Source organism: Lagopus muta, chromosome 3 (genome assembly GCF_023343835.1).
Source record: "Lagopus muta isolate bLagMut1 chromosome 3, bLagMut1 primary, whole genome shotgun sequence".
Lineage (NCBI taxonomy): Eukaryota > Metazoa > Chordata > Aves > Galliformes > Phasianidae > Lagopus > Lagopus muta.
In genome coordinates this window covers 13,049,139-13,071,841 of record NC_064435.1, presented here as the reverse complement: position 1 = coordinate 13,071,841, position 22,703 = coordinate 13,049,139, and the positions used below count along the sequence as shown (strand labels likewise).

Genomic DNA, 22,703 nt, shown 5'->3' with positions numbered 1-22,703 from the left:
TCCTTGCACCCTGAGATCCATCCCCCGTGCTTAGCACCTTGCCATGCCTTTTGAATTGCTTAGAGCCAAATTCAGCTATTCTACTCTGCAAGGCACAAGCCTCTGAATCTCCTTGAAAATGTGCATGTTATGTGTTGGTATCATATAGTGGTAGTGCCCTGCTAACCAGAGCAACAGTCCAGAGAGGAACTGTGTAGGGATTCATCTCGGCCCCAGCTCAGAGTTGTCCCTTCTAATGCACAGCTTTCCAAGAAGCCAGGAAGCAGCACATTCCTCTTGTCTGGGAGGTAAGGAAAAGCAATGCTCTTCCCCTTCTGTACTTCAAAGAGGAAAAAAAAATCTTCCGGCTATTCCTTCCCTTTGTAGTAAAAAGACCATTTTAGACTGTGCTACCGGAAAAAGTCTCTAAGTGGGAAATTGAATCTTGGGGAATTGTTCCAAAATGCTGGTTTACACAAGTCACTCAGGCAGAAGTTCACAGAATCCCAAGTTGGACGGGACCCCCATGGATCACTGAGTCTAACTCCAGCTGCACAGAGCAGCACCTCCAGGGGACACGGCGGGGACAATCCTGCATTTGGATACTGTGCTAAAACAGCAGAAGAAAACCAAGACAAGTACTGCTTTCAGTGTTAGAGTATTTTAAACATCTAAAGGGAGGACTACTGAAAGAGACTCTCAATTTACAACTTACAAATTCCATTGCGGGAATACGCACTGAAGCACATCAGCCTACACCTCCATGGGGCAAAGAAATGGCAAGAAAACAGCTGCAGTGGCCAATGGTGCAGAGAGAAGGAGTCCCTGCTCAAACTGCTTCAAGTGTGCTCCTACCAGAAACAACGAGTTTTTTAGCAGGCTTCTGCAGCAGCCAGGTGCTGTTTCCACAGGCAGCGTGCTGTGCGCGCCTCGTTAGATCGTTAGATCGTACCGCAGGTCAGCTGCTGCTACACCCCGGGAGCCCCGCACTGTGCAAACAAACCAGTGGCACAATTCCGACGTCACCACTCCATTCAGACCTCGGCAAGTTTACATTAGGACTTCACAGGAATCTTTGCATGCAGTTAGTGGGGAGGAAACGCGGTTTGGTCATAGGAGCACAGGGCACGCGGTGGCCCTCTGCTTCTTAAAGCCTTGCAGCAATCTCCCCACGGGTTTCACTGCAGTGTGGATGGCACTGAGCAGTTTCTCAGCAGCCACAACCATAGATTAAATTGTCTCACCTTCGTCACCTTTACTGCACAGAACCACTTCTTAAGGCTTTTCCCATAACTTTGTGCCACAGTCGGTTGTTTGCAGCTGATGCTCCTGCGTATCCCTGAACTGGCAGCAGAACTTCCTCTGCTTCTTATTACAGAGAAAAGACATGTGAACTGTGCTCAAAGGGTACCTACAGTGCTCTCAAGACACCGATGTAAGGGCACCAGGGCTTAAAGGAAGGCATGGGGATGGCACAGTAGCACACAAAAAATGCCAATGACCTGTGGTTAAGTGAACTTCTGGGCTAATGTGCAATCACTTTATCAAACATGCACCAAGGGCACTGCTGAAGCTGTTCATTCTCTCAGGTCCAGCAGTCACACAAATGCCAGAGAGAACACAAAGACTGCACGTCCATGAACACCTCTCTCCTTATAAGCATGGTGTCCCGGGGAGTGATTCTGCCTCTGCTCAGCCTTCGCCAACAGTTGTCTCGTTTCATAGACAACTCCCATACAACACTGAGCACCATACTCCAGACTCAGTTTCTAAAGCTGCTTCTTACCAAACTCATCCACTCCCAGAAACGAAACATTTGCGGGGATGGTTTATGTGTCAGGAGGCACTACCAACTTCCTCTGAGCCCACTCCCCACGCCGAGGCCCGGCTCAGCCGCCGACCCCAGAAAGGGCTCCGCATCGCGGCCGGAGTCGGGGCTCCGCCGTCCGATGTGCGACCAAACCGCGGAGCCCCGTCAACAGCGCGGTGCCATCCGTGGGGCTCCGTCCCCGCGCCGTCGGGGCTCCCTACTGGGAGGGCGCCCGGAACGAGCCGCACGGAGGCGTCCCGCATCCCCCTCCGCCGGCAGCCCCGTACCTTCCAGCAGCACCTCCTTGCCGGCCCGCTTGAGCGCCTGCACCGCCTCGTCGTGGGTGGCATCCCGCAGGTCGGTGCCGTTGACGGCCAGGATGGCATCGCCCACGTAGAGGGCCTGGGTCTGGTCGGCCGCCAGCCCCTTGAAGATCTTGCTGATGAGGATGGGCATCTTGTTCTCCTTGCCTCCCTTAATGCTGATGCCCAGCCCGCCCAGCTCCTGCTTCAGCACCTTCACGCAGCGCTTCTTGTTGGAGACGGCCTCGGGCACCTGCTCGGGGGGGTCGGTGAAGGCGGTGCGCACCGCCGAGCCCCCGCCGCCGCCCTCGGCCCCGCGGCACGCCGCCCCATCGCCTCCCAGCCCGTTGTGGGCCGCGCCGTCGGGGCGCTCCTCTCCGCTCAGCACCAGCGCCTCGCCGCCCAAGTTGGCCAGCACTTTGTGCCAGCGCTCCCGCACCAAAACTTCCAGCCAGCCGCTGCGCTGCGCCCGGCCGCCCCCGCCGCCGCCCGCCGCCGCTACCGCCATCTTAGGAGCATGCTGGAAGCGCCGAGTGACGGCACCACCGGCACGGTACGGCTCGGATCGGCGCGGCGGCACCGGACTTCAGCCGGGGGCGGTGAGCTCCCGGCGCGGCGGGGTGGGGCGAGGCGCCGCGGCCGCCCCCCCGGGGCCGTGCCTGGGCGGGCGCACCTGGCGGCACCGCCCGCGGAGCGGCTGCGCGCCTCCGTGCGGGCGAGTGTGCGGCTGGGGGTCCGGGAGGAGGGGCTGGGTGCTCCGTGCTCCCGGCTCCGCCGGATGGGCAGCGCAGGGCGAGCGGCAGACTCTCCGCGTCCCGCTGTCGCCGTCCGAAGGCGCGATTTGGGCTGAATGCTGCCGAGCGCGGGGCGGTGGCTCCCGGCTTGTGAGGAACAGAAGCGTGCGTTATCGTATGACTTTGTGCTCATGAGATCTTCGACTTAAGCGCGTTTACCACCTCTCCACTGAGAGCATTGGTGTCAGCCCTCCCACCTCTCCGTCTTTTGCCTCTCTCTTGTGTAGTAGCGAGGGGAAAGAAAACAGTGGGAGAAAGGAGGGTATAGTGCTGTCGGCAGAGAAGCTTTGGCAAACAATACAAGTTTGTTTTTCTCAGATGCTTCTCATAAATAAACGGATTAACACAAACAGTTGGTACAGAGACTACTTTAGTTGTGCAATCAAACTTGCTTCACTGCTTTAGAGAATGAAGATGGTAAATGATTTTCATGAACCCTTTAGCAAATTTTTAAACTTTGTCCTTTGTTTACTAAGTTTTAAGCCCTGTGAAGTGCATGTGTCCCATTCTGCAGTCTTTCCCATGCTCTCCCTCCTCCTAGGATGCAGTCTGGTGCCTGATGTGGAGCCTGAGTCCCCAGCTCAGGTGTAAAGGAGAACCAGAAATGTCACCCTAGCAGTTTTGAGGCGTCATCAACCACCTGGGTTTGCTGCTCTGAAGCAAGGCACTCTGCAGCTACCAAGACCACCTCAGTTTCCCCTCCATCCAGGCTGGCTCCAGATCTTCATCAGCTGGGCTGAAAGCTACAGCAATTCAGGAGCACTTGGCATATGCCAAGTGCGAGAGGTAATGGCCTCAAGTTGCACAAAGAGAGGTTCAGATTGAATATTCAGAAAAATTTCTTCTCAGGAAGAGCGCTGAGGCATTGGCACAGATTGCCCAGGGAGATGCTGAAGTCACTTTTCCTGAAGGTGTTGAAGAAACGTGGCACTGAGGGACATGGTTTAGTATGCATGGTGGTGATGGGTTGATAGTTGGCCTAGATCATTTTAGTGATCTTTTCCAACCATAATGATTCTATGATTCTACACAGGAGCACTCCTTCGAGGGGGGAAGAGGTTACACGAAATGCATTCCCTTCCCTCCAACAGGCAGCAGACAGAGACCTCAGCCCTCATGACCAGCCTCACCCAGGCTGCCCAGGTGCCTCCTCCCCATAGGAATGCAAAACTGCGCCCAGAGAGAGCTAACCCCCAGGGGCTGGGTTATCCGAGGATAGGGGGTGGGCGGAGTAAGAGCAGTGTGAGGAGAGGTGTCTTCACTTCTCAAGTTAATTAATGCAAGGTGAGAAACTATAATTAAGTTTACACAGCTGTGAATCCAGAGTGAGAAGAAACATGTCCTGCTGAACCTGAACAGAGCATCCAGAGCAGACTGGGCACATGCTTTTTGCCTTGCTACCTAACTTAGGTACAGTGCCCTGTTGGTTTTTTTTGTCCAGTGACCAGGCCAAGCTATCAAATCAGGCACTCCTGTTTCCCAAGGGATTAGCTCTAAGCCATTTTTTTCATATATTTCCTTTATGAATTACTAAAGAACCGGGGCTGCTACTAATGGAAATATGTCAAAAAGTATTTTTTGAGTAATTTCATAAAATCTACCATAAGCAAAAGAGTCTAATAGGTTTTTTTTGTCCTGTTATAAGAAGATAATACAGAAGGGAAAGGAAGTGTTTAGCACCTCACCAATGTTTTTCAGCACACTGTGTGCTTCACTCTGCTTTCTGAGGGTGTCTGGTTGTCCTGGGGGGTTCCTGCATACTGACAAATGCTTGTCTGTGGCTGAGAGCCCTGCCAGCATCAACTGTTTTCATTTCCCATTCCAGCAGAAGTAAATAGTACAATTTTCCAGGGCTAGCCTCCTATATATGTGTCCCTGATATCAAAGAGGCTTTATGGCGGTGTTCATTAGCTCTTTCTCCTTGTCCACCTTGGAGCTGTAAGAGAACACACATGCCATTTGAATCTTGGAAAGAAAAGCTAGGAGATAGTGTATAGGATGCTAAGGTACATGCCCAAGGCACACAGTCCCCAGGTTCTCTCCCAGCCTTGGGACAGCAGGATTGGTAGCTGATGTATTGCTTCTCTCTCCTGGGATGCGCAGGCTCCAAGTTGTCCTGGTGTATCCAAGTCTTTTTGAGCCCCAAGAAGACTTTCTGGCTGTGAACTAAGCTAGGAGGAAGAAAAGATGCCCTGAGACTTCTCTCTTGGCACCCCAGCTGACATTACACACCTGCAAGAATGGCTCCTGGAATACAGGATCATGCAGCAAGACCAGGAGCACAGAATAACAGGAACAGTATTTGGTCAAGTGTGCAGCTGTTGAATGCAGGTTTGTAGAGAGAGAAACCTGTTAGTGTAAGCCCAACTGTAGCCTCTAGTAGTTTTCAGGGCATGGATGAGTCCAGACTGTCAATTTCAACTTCCCCCAATGACCAAATGTCTGACATAACCTGTGAACACCCACCTTGCAGTCACAGTGTGTGGTGCAGTTGTGTGCCCGAGCAAGGGGAATGGGCTTGTAGTCTAGTCCATGCTAGCATTCAGGAAGAAAAAATACAGGAAAAGCAACACCAAAATGGTTGTGAGCATGGTGCTAAGCATGTTCTTCAGGCTCAGCTTTCAACAGAGGGACATGCTGGAGTCTGCCTGATCTTAGTGTTTTCTCCTCCTTTTTTCAGGCAGAGGTCAGCATTCACGTCTTATGTAAATAAATTGGCCTTCTGACAGCAAAAACACTGCAAGACCACGTATACAGGCTCACTGATCAGACAGCAGTGCAAGGAATGCAGCTGCCAGGCAGAGAAGGTGAAGACATGAAGATTATTTCTATAGTTGGGACTATCTGTGCTACTCTATAGTAGAGGTAATAATCCAAGAACTTTGGAGAGATACTCAAATCCATCTACAACTGCAGTTCTTCATTTTCCATTGCCAGTGTAGCAGCAATCACTCAAAGCGAGCTCATCTCAAATTCCTTTAGATTGGAAACAGGGTTGTGATCCTTGAACATGTCAGATGACAGAGGTTAGGCCAAATTAGGTCTGGATAATGACATTCCCATCTTGTTGCCCTGACACCAACCAGCTCAGCAGATGGATCTGGATGGGAAGGAAGTCCAGTGTTGGAAGTCCAGTGCTGGAAACCTGACTAGTAATGAGAGCTGGAAGGGAGTCCATTTCCTCCAGTGATTCTAAACATCGCAGCAGCCAAGTTTAAGTAAGTCTGAGGAACATGCCTGGACTAACCCTATGCATTCCTCCATTGCAGCCCCTCCTATGCATAAGCATGCTGGGATGCAGCAGAACAGGCTCCAGCCTTGGTGCAATGTCCCCATCTCATGGGGGGGACGTTTTTCACTTGGCTGGTGTCATACCATCTCTGGAGGCATTCAAGGCTCCTGGGCAACCCTGCCCATGGCAGGAGGATTGAACTAGATGATATTTAAGGTTCCTTCCAACATAAGCCATTTTTCTGATTTTATGACTCTATGATACACTGCAAAAGGCATTGCTGGTGGGGGTCTGAAAACCTGCTTAATCCCTTTGGGGAATTCACCCTATCCTCAGCACTGAGAGAATCTATTGGCTTTAAAGTCAGCATTCAGGAGTCATTGCTCACTGTTGCTGGCAGGGTAATGGAGATGTCAAGAATGCCTGAAGATCTTCATAATCTGGAGGCTGCATTGTGCATTATTTTTGAAACTATGAAAGCATTGTTTATCTTCTCCTTGTTTGAAGCTATCCAGGTTTTTGCACACATCACAGCATGTAAAAATAAAATGAATGCATAGCTGTTTGCCAGCAAACACTTTGTGGATTCAGTGTTACAAAGCAGGAACCTACTTGTGCCTACATGAAAGAAATATGCGTGTGAAATGTGTATGTGCACCTACTTGAGTCATGTGCTTGCTAGGCAAACTGAGGAAGTGTTCCCACAGCCAAGGAGCTATGGGCCAGGCTGTAAATGAGCACATTTCTATTCTGCATATACAACTCTGGCACAAGTTAGCACAGAAACGAGTGCCAGGAAGTATTTGGGTTTCTTGTGTGCACAGATCTTGGGTTAGCTCTTGCTCTGGTGAAAATGACTTTAAAAGAGACAGGATCAAGCCCAGAAACCTAGAAATGTTTGCTTTGTCTGCAGGCAGTTCTGTGCAAGAACTGAAACGAAGGAACTCTAAAAATAAAGGTTTGTAACTACAGTGCTGACACTATAATGAAGTAGAGGTTTTCCTTTCTTGGTGTCTTGCGTTTGCTCTGCAGATCTCTTTCAGTGCATTAGTTTCTTAACTAATTTTTATTCCTAGTTTCTTTGATTCTGTCACTTTGCTGTGTCTTAATTTAGTTTTTATATCTTGCATATAAACCTCTCTCCACTCCTAACGCTAAGCACAAGGTGTTTTAAATGCCAAGATCAGAGTTTTACAGTAGTTCTTGAGTAAGTAATAAATAATGAGGAGAGGAGATGATGGAACTCCAGATTTCTTGCAGCACGCCTCAGCTATATTTCACTTTTAATCTGTTTTTTGGAAACAAGTTAATCTGGTTGGGTGTCAAAGCAAATAAAACATTTTGGCCATCTTGTTTTTTCCTATTCTTAACCTATTTTTCTAATATGGCATAGCTGTGATATGCTATGTGTCACAACCACGTGGCTCTGATCCCACATCCCACAAGCTTCATACTTGATTCCTACACCCATCAAACCCCATATATGGCTGCAAGGTTCACGTGGAGACTTCCAGCTTCTCTCCCACTCAAGCTGTGCCATATGTTGAGCACGCTGTTCATGAGGTCTCCAGGCTTTTCCAGTCCTGAGAACTCCTGTGTGATCTGCTGCTTATCTGTGCCCCAACATCTGTGCAAAGGAGCTGGGGCTAGAAAAGCTAGTTTGTCCCTGAGGTAGCCTTGGCATCTGACCTTACCCTTGCACGTGTGAATTAAGCCCATCTTCCTCCTTTCCATTGCACTCCTGGGACCATAAATCAAGCTGCTAGATTAGTAGGAAAAAAAAAGGTGGTCTGCTAGGGCAGAAGGCAAATGAAGAGTTTCTAAGTTGGACAGTTCTCCAAGACTGGTCCTGCAAAGAACATGTTGAGCTCAGACTATGGACCTCCGCACAGATTTGTCTCCCAGGAGTAGGCTCAGCCACATGAGAAGGGAGCAACATGGTCTTGGTGGTCTAGTGCTTTCTGCGAGTCTCTGAGGACTTCCCCAGGACTTTAGCAAGGCTCATCTACCTACATATCTGTGCAGGAACAACAGTTTGATACCCCAAAACCCAAGAGAGATGGATGTCTAAACTGTTCTTCAGAAGCATCTTGCTTCTTCATCCCCGTTGCTAGACAGGACAGAGAAGTCAGGCAGCCTCTGAGAATAAAGCTATCACTGAGGCATTGGGAACAGTGCTGTTCACCTTCAGGTCCTGTAAAACACTTCTGAAGTTTTTTCATGTGTTTGGAGCACTGCTGTTTTATTTTTAGTTTTGCACTGGGGCTCTGCAGAGGTGCAGATCCTCCACTTGCTTTGGATGATGTCTGTGCTCTTTCTCTCCTTGAAGCTTTGTAAATTGGGTACAGGTCCAGGGAGGGCAATGAAAGAATCATCTTAGAGAAGAGAGAATTAACTTTGCTGTATTTTTGTTTCTTGGATGCTTCTTGTGGGAAGATGCACAGCTACAGTGCTTGTAGTTAATGAAGGGAACTACTACATTCAGGGGTATTCCAGCAATGTGCTAATTTGCCCAGATTAATCTATCATCTGTGAAGGAAATGCTGAAAATGTCTTTTTTATTTTAGTGTGGGCAGTCTGATGTAGCTTTTCCTGAGCGGGACTCATCTGAAAGAAAACTTGTGCCAGCCCTAAGGAAGCTATGGGAAGTGTGTGAATTAGGGTAGGAGCAGATATTTTAAACACAATAGATCTGTTCACCACTAAGATTTTCAAATGGATCTTTACTTTTCTTAAATTAGAGATTTTTACTGGTAAAAAACCTGCTTTTGCAAATCCATTGTTCTCTATACATTAATGGGCACAGTAACATTGACTTCATAAAGTACTTTGACTTTCTTTAATGGAAACTACAATAAGAGCTAGACAGTGACATTTCACAATATTCAGAGAAGAATCAAACAAAAGGTGGGAAAGTCACAGAAGGTGCAGGAACCTCTAGATGCAATCTCTTCCTAGCACCCTGTACTGCCAAACCACATCCTTTTTAGCCTTTTTGCACTATGCACAATCTTGGTTATGTGAAAAGGGAACAGAATGTCTCTCCTCTCCTCTCCTCTCCTCTCCTCTCCTCTCCTCTCCTCTCCTCTCCTCTCCTCTCCTCTCCTCTCCTCTCCTCTCCTCTCCTCTCCTCTCCTCTCCTCCCCTCCCCTCCCCTCCCCTCCCCTCCCCTCCCCTCCCCTCCCCTCCCCTCCCCTCTCCTCAATTTTTTGCATCTCTTTAAAAAATCATTCTTTTGGTAGGTGACATCATTAGGACTGTGCTGAAACAGAGTTAATGAAAAACTATTTCAAGGTTGATCTTTCAGAAGTACTGAATATTTACACAGTATAAATAAAAAATTAGTTGTAAAAATTGAGAGCAGTGTTAAAACCTGCACAATCTTTATAACAACTGGAGGGACAGTCACCACCATTTTTAGTCTAGAACACTTCCTCTGGGAATCTGATTCTACCATGTGTAATGAGGCACATGCATGCAGGAGAAGGGGGTGATTTTAAGAGAATGTTCTCCTTTATGGTAATGCAAATACAGAATAACTTTCTTTACTAGATTTGAACTGAGACAAACTAGCATAACCCTCTCAAATCCCACATGAGGAACACACAGAAGGGTAGTCCTGGACAGATTCCCAGTTGCCTACAGCAGTGTTTCTCTTTTTTTTTTTTTTTTTTTTTTTTCTGGGTGGCAATCCAGACACTGTGTGTTTACTATAAGAGCAAAAATACATTCATGATAGCAGTGATAAGCTTGTGTAATTGGAGTATGTATTTGGCCAGAGAAGACAAAATTCTTGAAGATAGTGGTGTTTTGAACCTATGGGAATTATGTGGGTGTTTTTTGTTGTTGTTGTTTTGTTTTTATCCAGACTCTTTAATGTTCTTTTTTCAGAGCTGGGAGCTGTCTGGCAGAACAACTTGGATTCCATGAGGTGCCACATGCCACCCTTTTCCACCAATCCTGGCAGTGGGAGGTGAGTCCTGAAGCACAGTGTGCGGACCTGGAGAAGGGGAAATGCTGCTGAAAAAACAGCTTTCCTGCATTCTAAGTTTCCCCTGCTCCTCTGGGGGAGCAGATACAGTTCTCCCCAAAGCAGCATTGTATGTTAGCAGGATATTTTTTATCATTTTTTCGTATAAAATTTGTGCTCATGTTTATAGATCTTGATGGAAGTAACTAGGGAGATCTGAGGCTTCAAATCCTGCATATCTTTCCAACAAATGTTTAACATCTGTTGTTTCTTGGAGAGTGTTTCTTTTTTTAAAAAATCCTAATTTAGTGGGTCTTGGCATACATTCATACTCTTGTGGGAAAGCACGTCCTATAAATAGGAGGTTTGGTCACTATCACACGGCAGTGGGGTCCCTTTTGAGAGGCTTCTTGTAGCAATGCTTTCTGCTCCATTGGGTGAGATCCCTGAAATGCCACCCTGCTCAGTGCTTGTGGTCTTGCTGAATCAGGGTCTTACATGACCATTCCAGCACATATGATCAATTGTTGTAGATCATCCTAATCTATGAACAAAACATCTCCTAACTGTCTTAACTATGGGCAAAAGGCTGTTCTATGTGACTATTTCTGCATCTGCAGGAACAGTTTTGATAACTATTTAGAAGTGTCTCATAAAAGTTGAGGTTGGTTGGTCCATCAGCAGGAACAACTTTGTGGGAGTCCCTAATGCAACCAGAGCCTCCACCCTAGGTACTAACACAAATGATGGCTAGAACAGACCAAGCACAGCAAGAGGGAAGGGAATTTCCCAAAATGTCTCTTAGATCAGCTTAAGTTACAAAAGGATGACCTGATTTCTTTCTCTACATCATTTGCTTCAGGAGTTCCTTCGGTTGTTCTTAGGACTACCCATTGTGCAAGGGATGTTTTAGGGAGGGAAGGCTATAAAAACATCCTTTAATCTCACTTTCCTTTGACAAGATGAGCCCTGCTATGTTGTGTCTATTTCCACATGTTTTCTGCCCTTGCAGCATTACCAGGAGGACAAGGTAGCACAAAATCTTGTCTAGGAGGGTTCAAGTACTGCCTGTCACAAACAGTAGGTACTTGCAGGTGATCAGAGTTCAGGTTTCAAGCCTGTTGCAAGGATGCAAATTTAATCCAGTTATTGATCCCTGTTCCTGTTTCAGGTTCTGTTTAAAATCCAGCTTTGGATGCGGTGAACTATAGTTGAATTTGGCCTTAGTGCATGGACATGTTTGGATAAAATGTACCAACTCTTGTTGAGACTCACTGCTTGAGCAATGCACAGGATTCATGCTTCTTTTCTGATTTGCTTGGAATTCTGCTCAGAAGATTTTCCCAAACAGAAGAAAATTCAAGGATCGTATTCATTTTGGGAAACTTTGGAGGACACAAAGCTGTCCAACAGGTGAGTGTCCAGCAAAAGGGAATCTAAGATCATAAACAAGCAAATCTCCTTTCTGTGCTTTCCTCATCCGTAGAACTCATAATTTCTCTCCTTAATCTTTGCCTATGATTGCATTATCACTAAAATTTCTGAAGTGGTGAGATACAGTGGGAATAAGTGGATGACAAGAGACCTTTTCAGTGGTCTGCGGCCTGGAGGAACTGGCAGCCAGTCATTAGTGGTGTATCTCAGGGACTGTTAGTGGGGCAAAACTGTTTAGTATCTTTATTAATGGTGAAGATGATGACAAAAAGTCCCATCTCAGTGAGTCTCTGGTAAAGCAGTTGATAGCCTTGAGGACTCAGCTGCTCTTCAGAGGGACAGGGTGGAGAAGTGGGCTGGTAGGCAGTTATGAAGTTTAGCAAATGGTCATTCTACGTGTATATAAGGGTTCCTTGATACAAGGAAAAGGTTATCCTCCAAAGACAGTCAAATATTAAAATAGTGGTCCAGAAAGTTTGTTGATCTATATCCTAGTAGATACTGAGATCTCAACCAGATGCAGTCTCGAGCATCTAGCTTTACCACTAGCCATGAGTTCTGAGTAGGAGAATAGAAGACAGACCTTTAGAGGTACTCACCTTGCTCTGTGATCTTGTGACTCTGTGTCAGCTGAAGAGAAGATGGGATTGGAAAGGATCTGTTCTAGCCACATCAGGTCACAGCAGAGACACTCTCCACTGTCCCTATCATTTTTGTCCTCCTTACTACTAGCAAATGGCAGAGAATGAGTAAGCAATAGACAGAACCAAGTCCATCAACATTGTTTAGTGGCCTGGATCTAATCGACCTCCCACAGAAGCCCTCTGTAAGATTCCCTTTCCCATAATGGAGTGTTATGTAGGTCCCAGAAAAACAGGATTTTAAAAAACTTCAACTAAAAAACTTTGAATTGGTGGAAAGAGTCATGAAAACTCAGCTTAGAATTGCCTTCCCCACCCTCCCTCTGCCCTCTATCACATACACACACACTCACACATGAACCCACTTTTGTGGTATCTGCCATTCTGGTCTGTAGATAAATTAATCAACGTGGAGATGCGTGTTTACTGTCAATAAGGGAATGATACTCCGTTCATTACAGAAAAAAAAACTTTTTTAAGTCTGCAAGGACACCATGGGAAAACAAGAAGGTTGACATTATAAAAGAAATGAAGCAATCAAAGAGTGTTCGTTTCAGTGACTTACGTTATTTTGTGACACTCATAATTCAGGACACAGTGTAGCTAGTCAAGCGTGATTAACTTCTTCTGGGATCTGACATTGTATTCTCTTTTGAAGCAAGAACTGGAGTCGGCAATATACAGGAGAGAAAGCTGATCAATGGAAGCGTGCCATTACCTGAAAGAATATGGTCTTTTGATTCTCCTCTGTAAATGAACAAGGGTCTTTTGTTCCCAGAACAGAACAGTGACATAAAGGGCTTTGCATAGAATACTATTCAGAAGAAATTGGCATTATATAGCATACTTGTAAGGAAAACAACAATTTGAGTAGGGGTTTCATTTATGCCCAAATCTCTACCAGAAACTCAGCAGGAAGGAAGGGAAGCGCAAAAGATGCAAACAATCAGACCCTTGTTAGGTGATACAGGACCTACAGGAACATGAGAGGCTGCACTTTTACTGAAATAATGTGGTAAAATAAACAGTGTGCAATACTGGAAGATGAATGGGAAGTTAATTCTGTTAGCATTTACAATATTTCAATAGCAATATTTTCTGAACAATGGTCCCTATTGATGCTGCAAGTGCTTGCACATTGGGCCTGCTTCTTGTTCAACAGATCTGAGACTGTTTGACCGGCTGTATTCTCTAATTGGACAAGGAAGGTTTCCAAAAGTGATGAAAGGCTCTATCTCATCTGTGATGAAACTGTTTGGAACCTAACTCATGCTGATTTGTTGTTACTGCTGTACTGTTGTGTTGCCTATTTTTTTTTTTTCTTGTAGGATATCTGGGAATATTTATTATTTTAAGTGGCACAGTAACTAGAGGCCAAAGGTTAATAACTTCAAGTCTAGTACTTCTGTATTTTATCACCAGCTAGTGCTTATCAGAATAACAAAATAAATGGTTTAACAACGGTTTAACTCTACTTGCAAACTTCCTCTGTTGCATAAAAGATCCCTGTATACCTTCTTAGCTTAGGAGAGCACTTAGCTATGTTAAAATATTTGGAAATTAAGGGGCTAAAAAAGAGAGAGAAAAAAAAAAAGAAATACACTTCCAAGTGAGATAGACTATTACTTGCATAATTAAAGGATTTTCTATACATAGGTATGCCGTTCAGCAGTATGAACTCTCCATACTGTGAAACAGCATAGCTATGCCAGCAATTAATAATTTTGACTTTAAACAAGGCAAATCTTTGTCCTGGACTGTGGGCCAAGTTTAACAGCATCTGTCTGGCTTAAAGGCCAATTCTTGCAACAGTTTGCTACAAAAATAGATTTACATTCATGCTGCTATTCCTGTGCATTTGCCTATTACTGTCTGTACACAAAGCTGCCTGATTTTCTCAATGTCTTGTGCTAGAAATGGGCTCCTCCCTGGCCACAGGGACAGCAGGCTGCTGGAAACAGGTCCAGGTGCTGGGTCCTCTGTGCTGTTGAACCAGATGGATCTGCAAAAAGTCTATGTCACAGCTAGCTTGGGATCTAAAAATTGCCATCAAAGCTCCATCCTCTTCCCTCATCCCTTCCTTCCGATGCAGCCCAGCCCTCCTTGAATTTGAAACTGTTGCCTCCAATTTCTTAGGTCTCCAGAGGCTTACACAAGCTCCTTGGAATTCAGTCCCATCTGTGGAGCTACGTTGGTGGCTTAACCCTTGAGGGACATAGCAGGAAAAGGCACAAAATCTTAGGAGGGGATTTCTTAACTACTGGAACACTGTTCTTGAATTATGTCAAAGCAATAAAAAATCCACCAACCTAACATTTTTCCTGTCTCATTGTCATGGTCAATAACAATATCAAAACAACACCTTGTGTGAGGGCTGCTCCAAAAGAAATGCTTCACATTTTGTTATGTTGGCCCACCATGTCAGAGGCAGATGTTGATGGTTTAGCAGTAGAGTATGAATTTTCCTACCAATATTCCATTACAGGTTGTAGCCAAGCAAAAGTTCTTAACTATGAGAGTGGTGAGGTGCTGGAACAGACGGCCCAGAGAGGTTGTGGTTGCCCCATCCCTAGAGGTGTTCAAGGCCAGACTGGATGGGGCCCTGGGCAGCCTGGTCTAGTATTAAATGGAGAGGTTGGTGGCCCTGCCTGTGGCAGAGGGTTGGAGATACATGATCCTTGAGGTCCCTTCCAACCCTGGCCGTTCTGTGATTCTGTGATTCTGTGAACAGATGGCAGCAGAGAGGCAAACTAACAAAATGGTATTTGACATGGAAGCGTGTATGAAGAAAAGGTGTGGAAAAATTGCACCCACTGTCATTCATTGACATTTATTGAATGCTTATGGAGACCAGTGTATGTCAGTGTTTCAGTTGTGGTGACAGCAGTGTGAAAGACAAGCCACATTCTAGATAGTCGCACAGCTGTCATACCTTGAAAAGAAAAGTGTCTTGATCAGCTCATCTGAGCAAATCAGTGGATTACAAACTGAGAAGTGTGTATGGTGCTGAATATCATCTTCAATTTGTTAATGATGATCATGACAACATTGGAATATTGCAAATTTACATCAGAATAGTCACACAGATGTCCACATAGGAACAGAAAGAACAACATAGGCAAGTTTGTCAGGACCTATTGAACGAGTACAAGGCTGGAGGTGACAGTTTCCTGGGTCACATAATTACCAATGCTGAGAAGTGGTGTCATCACTGAGTCTGAGTCAGAATGACAGTTCATGAAGTAAATTCCCCATAGAAGAAAAAGTTCAAGACATGTCCCTGAACAGGTAAAGTGATGTGCATTGTCTTTCGGGATAGGAAAATGGATGAACTTTCTAGATTTCCTGGAGCCCAGAGAAACCATCAAGAGAAACCATCAACTCTGACTTCTGCATCACAATTCTGACTAAGCTGAAGGTTTGAACTTCCAGAGTCAGGCCAGAGAAGAAGAAACCTTTCTCTTACAACACGATAACACCAAGCCCAGTACCAGTTTGAAGACTGTGGAGCACACTGCCAATCTGGGCTAGGCTGTCGTACCACACCCACTATATATTTTGGACTTGGCATCTTCTAATTTCCATTTGTATGGGCTGATGAGAGATGGACAGCATGGACAATATTTTCCTATCTACAACACTTCAAAGCAGCTGTGAAACAGTGGGTCACCTCCGCGAATGCAGATTTTATGAGTGTGGCATGCAGGCTCTTGATCATCGCTGGTGAAAATGCATAGCTATAGTAGTGACTATGCTGAAAAATAGTATTTTATAACTGAGGATTTGCTCTGTCAAATAGTGTTATTATGCTCTTTATGTCTGTTGTAGTTTCCATGAAAATAAACAGGTGGAATTACTTTCAGAGCGACCTACGTATTTTAATCTTCTCTCCTTGAGCAGCATCCATCTGCATAGTCCCTTTGGAAATGTGCTGCAGCAATAACAGAGTGGGACCCAAGGCTCCAGAAGGGATGTCATGTTGGTGTGAATTAAAATCTGAAAATTAAGAGGAATACCTGTCATTTTCCACCTGTCCTGTGACTTTATCATCATCTTTATTCAGTAATACATTTTATACAGCTTTCGATTTTCAACACGATGAATGGTAGATTCTCACAAGAGCCACACGAATTAGTTACAGAGATACTATTATCTCTGAGCTAGATGGAAAGAAATGATCTTATAGTGAGAGGACAGTTCTACAACCCCAGAAGATATTGCTTTGATTCAAGGATGTCTGAGACTGTGGACGAGTAATTTAATTTCCACGCTTCAGTTTCTCCATCCTATTGAAAAAGGAATCCCAATACTCATCTGCTGCAGAGGGGCATCCTGATGAGCATGGGAAGACTGTGAGGCTTTTGCAGTGAAATAAGCAAAAAACAAATAAAATGAAAATCTAAGCGATGAAAAGAAATGGCAGGTGCAGAAAGGCCAAACTGTATGGACGACTGTGAAGCAAACCATTTGCAAAGGCTGGATCAGGAAACCAGAGCTGTCATCTGCCACCCCAGCTTGTGGCTGAAACCACACTCCACACAGCCACTAGAGAACAATATATATTTTTTTCCCCACGTGTTATTTTCACAGCATTACAGATTATACCCTACCCAGTAATAGAGCCCTCAGCCAACTGGCTTGTGACATTTTGTAGTTGGGAATGCCACAGTTAGCAAAGTGCCATTTAGTGAAGGAATGCTACCAGTTGACCTGTTGATTGAGACATCTGTCCCAGATTGCTGCATATGCTAGTCAAAAGACAGTCTCATGTTTCTTTTCCTTTTTTTTTTCTTCTTTTTTTTCCTTATACCTTATACTGGCCAGAAAATCCTGCGGCTTCTAAAAGATTAAAACACTGGGTTAAACACTTTGATGGGGTTGATTCTTGAGTTACAAAACCAGAAACAGGAAAGGCCCGAACTTTTTCTAAGAGTCAAAGAGATGGAGAAGACAGACTGATACAGAAAGGCAGCACAGGTGTTAATGCTGGCCCCCCAAAGCAGTGTCCTGAGGGATTATGGAGGCCAGCCCCTGGGTTTCAGAATTCTGCCTGTGAAGGCAGCCCTGAGGCTTTCTGCAGCAGGTTCTCCAAGTTTGGTGTTGGCTCTAGTCAAAGTCAGCGACATCCTCAGGTTCCACATGCAGCAGGCATACTCTGTTTGCAGTACATGAAACTTTTAGACGAAACTTTTTTTTTTTTTTTTTTTCAAACTGCCATTTCAGGTCAGTGACCACTTCGGTTCAGCTGTACTTCCTTTTCTTTCCCTTTAAAAAGTAAAAGCATTGGGCATGTGTATCTCCTGCCATGAGCTGAGGCTGTTAAATATTGCCTCAGCTGCAGTTTTGCCATAGTGTGAGCTGTGACAGTCCTCTGCTGCTCCAGGGCCCACAGTGGCGATGGGCACACTGTTTGCTCAGAAATTCAAGCACTGAGATGATCTCATACACTGCAATGGCAATGTAAAATCAGTGCCATCCTGATTTCACATCCAAGTTGTCTCTACAGTGACCCAAATCCAGCCACTGACTTTTTGCTGGATTCTAGGCAGGGCTTTGGGAGCACATCCTAAGCAAGGGTTGATGAAGAGTCTGCAGGGGCCTGCTCTGGAGGTCATAGGCAGAAACTGTTCAAACACAGCTTCCATTTGTGACCAAAAAAACCCCAATTTTGAATAAAAAGAGTACAGATTTTCAGTCGGGAAAAGAATAAATGTGATGTGTCTCAGGTGACCGAGGGCAAAACTTGAATCCCAGGAAAAATGGTCAGTTTGCAAGCAGCTTCCAGGCTCAAGTGGGAGCAGATAAATTTCCTTAGAGAAGCTATTTAAGCAGTCTTTGGTAAACAACAAACAAACACTGCTGCCTGTTTGCAGAAATGTGCCTGCATTTTCATGATTATTATTATTTTTTAAATTTATTTTTTACTGTAAATGTTCACCAGAAGGTATTCTTCTTTCATTTCCAGGTTATTTTCTTTGGAGAAAATATATGTTCTCTGTGGTCACTTCAAACGTACATCAGACCAGAGATCACTCAAATGATCTTTCAATGCTTCTAAATGAAGATATAATATGACAGCTAAGAAACTCACACGGGAAAGAAATCCATTTTTCTCCCAAAGGCTGACACACAGCTGAGACTGATTTTTCTAAGGTTTCCTCTGAACTTGTCTGAACTATTTTTTCAGACTGAAGAGTAGAACAACAGTAATAGGAATGAAGTGACATTAATAATGTAACATCAGTTCTTTTCTTCTTTCCCCTTTGCCTCAATATGCAAAGTCTGATAGTTGCTGAAATATATTCAATCCTGAGGGACAAAATGAGGACCTACAAAAAAAAGCAAGGATGGTAAGTAGCTGACTAGAAATATTGACAGCGTCTGTGAATTTCTTAAACTGTTTCACATCTCAGAGTTTTCATTTCCAAAGTGGAGACAAATTATTCACTGCATCGCAGGTATTTGATTCATTGATGAGAAGATGTGCAATTAAACTTATGCTAAAGCACTCCTTAGCTATAACATCTATGGTTCTTTAATTATGGGGATGGAACATGGCAATCAACTACATGAGTTAATCACTGAAAATTGCTTGTCATTCCTCATCATTTGGGAGCTCAAGCTCACAGAGTGAAAACTTGTGCTCTTTACCCAGGCAGAACTCCAAGTGAGGACAGGGTGGGCTTTGCCATATGGGATCCAGTGGAAGTGGATGGGAGATTTGCCTCAGTTAGGAAATGAATGCATTTTGCCTCGGTTCAAACCTTTCACTTCCCTACATCACTGTGCTAAGCCCAACAGTGAGACCTGGCTGCTGCAGGAGGATTTTGGAGCATGGCCATCCAAATTATCTGAACAGAATGACCGCTTGCTGTCTGACTGCTGAGCATTAAGTGTGTGTGAGTTCAGTATAAATTCAAGGTTTTGCTTCTGAAATGGCTAAGCACAGCATCAGACAGTATAGAGGAATTTTCCCTTTGCCACATATGCCACACACTTTCTTTTGCATCTGAGATTCTCTTTTTACAGTCCTACCCAACAGCTTTGTCAAAATGTGAGCTGATTTTGTGCCACAGGCAAATATTTATGAAGAACAGGACTGGCAACTGAAATAATTTGTTCCATTTACCTAAACAAGTTTTTGAATCTTAAATTGCCAAGAATAAAAGAGGCTCATGCAATTAAAGAAAAACAAAAACTAGGGTAAAATGAGTAGATTAGAACAGCGATAGTTATCCTACAATGGTAAGAAAAAAAAAAGACTATAAAAACCTTTTAAGCTTGGATTTTATTTTTTTTCATTAGCATTACTCACTGATGCTTTGTTCACTGCTGGCATTATTTGAATTTGCATTCTGTACTAAAATCAGCTTTTGTGTAGTTTTGTTTTGTTTCTTTCTTCATGCTCTCTAAAAGCAGAACATTCCAATAAGTTTGGGGTAAGTGATATCCCAATGTCCTTACAAGAAACAGGTAACAGCTTTCTTTAAAAAAGAGTGGAAGCCCAAAAAACAGAGTTCCTGAGATGAGGAGCAAAGTGTTAGTGTTCCTGAGAAGTGACATGCTGATCTGTCAACACTGGAGGGGCTATGATTCAGGTTGGTTCTCTGCTGCGGACCAAGAAAATATGGGTCATGTTTTGGGGTAAAGAATGCCAAAGCAGGGGACTTGACCCAGCCTGCACTCTACTACTGCATGGTGACTACAGTCCAAGCAGTTTCAATCCTGCTTTCACCAATGATGTTTCTTCACACCGTGAATTTGTCACCATACCAGCAATCATGAATGCGGTACTCAATGGTGAGGGCAGGAAGTGAAGACAGAAACCCAAAGGAGGAGCTGAGGCAAGGCTGGAGCTGCTGTGGAGCAGGTGATCTGGGGGACAGGTGGAGCAGCAGCATTGAGCTGATCCACCAGGCCTGGAGGAGAGGACAGGAGTGAAAGCATAGCTAGAGACAAAGGCTGCTCTTGTTTGAAGAGAGGAATAAATCCTGAATTGACACCTTACTGAAGTCAGGCCTGTGCTTAGCAAACTTGTGGGTATCTTGGCTCCTGAACATGGACCCTCCTTGGTGGTCTCAGTGTCAATGTACCAACTGAGAAGGAGGAGGGTGGTGGAGAGAGTTGGTGTGGCTGCTTCCGCATTTAACCACTCTAAAGAGTTTGACAAAATTAATAGTGTTTTTTTTTCTCATTTCTTCAGCAGGTTTGGAGTCAGATTATTTCCTGTCTCCTCAGAAGACAGAACAGCTGCTGTAAAAGCAAGACCATGAAGAGACACAGCAGTGTTGCTGCCAGATAAGGATAGCATGGCTGTTCATTCCCTTCTCACTCACGCAGGACAGGGCCATCATTATCTAGTTTAAAGCAAACATGACAGACACTGCTATTATCACATCAGCAGATTGTTCAGTTATTATTGTTTGTATTGCAGGAGTGCCTGGAGGCCCAGGCTGTGTTGCAACACTTATTTGCTATGTGCAGGACATACTTTCAGGAGACCGTTCCCATCTGGAATAGCTTCTTCTGCACACACTAAGTATCAGTAAGAAAAAAGGGACTAATCACACTGTACCAGAGCAAAGGAAATGCAGTTTACCCAAAGTTGTAACTGAGAAACTCTTCTATAGAGCTGTATGGACAGCATCATTCTCAAGCCATGTGGAGAGACAGCAAAATTAATCAGCTGATGTTTTTGCATGTAGAAAGAAAAGACTGCATATGCCTGAAACAACCTGCACTAAACATGGTGATACAAGTGGCAATTCCACTTGTTCAGAAGGCAGCCTGATAATGGGAGACTTAAGAATTTTTGTACATGTCTTTGCTAATGATCCCTTTAATTACTAGCTATAAATCATATGGTATGAAAACATCACCATTCTCATTTCAAGAAGAAAGATTTTGTAATGCTTTTTCACTGTGTAATACATATGGATTTAGGGCTCTGTGGATTAAATTTGGCAATTTCAGGCATGCAAGGTTACTAATCCGTACTTTGTCTACATAAAATCGAAAGAAGAAGCAAGGCAGCCTTGTGCCCTGGGGATGGCTGGGGAATTCCACACATGCCTGTCTTCTGTAACTCTTGTCAAGGGTGAAAACATTAATGTCAGTGTTGCAATAGTTACAGGCAGACTAAAAGGGCACACTTCAAGCAAAGCAAACGTGGTTTCATTAAGTATTTCTCTGTTTTCACCTCACAGTTATTTTTTTGACACCTCTGTTCTCCCAGTTTCCTGATGTTTTAAAGTATGTATTTGTCACATTTAATTCTGTTTTCCTGTAATAGCTTCATCCGCAGAGACTTCTCTTGGAGAACGGCCCAGAGATTTTTCTGTTTCTTCTTACATTTCTATTTTCTCTGCATCTGCTGTTACATCATCTATATGGGTTATATACACATAATTTTAGTTGTTATGTCAAACTTATAATGCCACAATCAGGCTGTCAAAATGACTAAGTCCTGAGGAATTTATTTAGGCAAAATTTGCACAGAATTGTCTGTGATTTCTTTAATAAGTTGAATGCTGCAATATTTCTGGTAGGTATGCCAAAATAATATAGGTATAAGAATAGAGCATTAGTAAAAATCATTTCAGGAGCCAGTAAAGTAAATCACATTGTGCAGTTTTAACAAGGTCAATGATGAACTGGAAGGAAGCAAGAAATCTTGATTTTGGCTTCAGTTTTCAATTCTTGACCACACTTCTTTGCTGTGTAATTACACTATTTACTGTTAAATTTTAATATTGAACTGAGTAAATTCTATATTTACTGAATTTAATAAATTATGTAACTATTTTCCTGCATCTCATTAATAGATCCTGCAATCTTGTATCAAATACATAATTGGTGTAAGTTTGCTGTTCATATTTCAGTTTCCTATTAAAGATCACTGGACTCCACACATGAGTACATTTGTCTTTCTGTCAGCTGCTCTGCTCCCCAGCCATCACCTGTGGTTTGTGGAGCCCTCAGTCCCAGGTGGTAACCAAATTGGGATTTGGTATAATTGGGTAGCAAAGCACAGGAAGAGGCAAACACAAGAAAATTATCCAAGATTTGGAGTACTCTGCAACTGTAGCAGTTGTGCAGTTGAAGATGCTGCTATTGAGTAGGAGCTGCTCAAGGGTGAGATCCTGCAGAGCCTGAAGGTAAACCGTCCATCAGTGCTGCAAGCATTTTTCTTAAGTAGTGAACTGCTTCTGAAAAATGTTTGTTTGTGTTGTTTTGGTGGGGTTTTTTTCCTCATCTCTCCCCACTTTTCTTCCCCTCCTGTCCCCTTCTGAATCTCTCTCTCAGTGGGAATTATTTGTTTTAATTAATTCAGCAAGCTGAGAGCAGATTAAGGATACTTATGTCCCTACACCCCCAAAGTAAGTGGATTAGAGGGAATTACAGATTTTGTTTTCTTGTGGAGTCTCTGCCCATCCCCCTCATTTCATCTGTGTTTAATCTAAAAAATATTTCAATTTCTTCCTCAGCTTTCTCTCATCTCTAGTTTAATTGGAGCTACTGTTAGCACACTGTGGAGTTTA

The 22,703-nt window shown here is 44.2% G+C and overlaps 1 protein-coding gene and 1 long non-coding RNA gene across 4 annotated transcripts in view; one reads left to right on the top strand and one right to left on the bottom strand.

Moving 5' to 3' along the window:
- Positions 1-2,701, bottom strand: part of SNTB1 (syntrophin beta 1) — a 106,239-nt gene extending 103,538 nt beyond the window's left edge. Inside the window, exon 1 of the mRNA XM_048940831.1 lies at positions 2,077-2,701. Within this exon, the coding sequence (XP_048796788.1) occupies positions 2,077-2,599 (523 nt within the window). The 5' untranslated portion in view covers positions 2,600-2,701. The remainder of the gene's footprint in view (positions 1-2,076) is intronic.
- On the top strand, positions 2,550-21,987 carry LOC125691445 (uncharacterized). 3 transcript variants are annotated; one of them, XR_007376128.1, is made up of 7 exons: positions 2,550-2,644; positions 3,427-3,671; positions 5,566-5,750; positions 10,009-10,090; positions 11,259-11,500; positions 18,128-18,512; positions 20,366-21,987. It is a non-coding gene; the product is annotated as an uncharacterized LOC125691445 (long non-coding RNA). The 3 variants fall into 3 exon arrangements; XR_007376130.1 differs by lacking the exon at positions 2,550-2,644 and adding an exon at positions 3,230-3,302; XR_007376129.1 differs by lacking the exon at positions 5,566-5,750.
- The last annotated feature ends 716 nt before the right edge of the window (positions 21,988-22,703 follow it).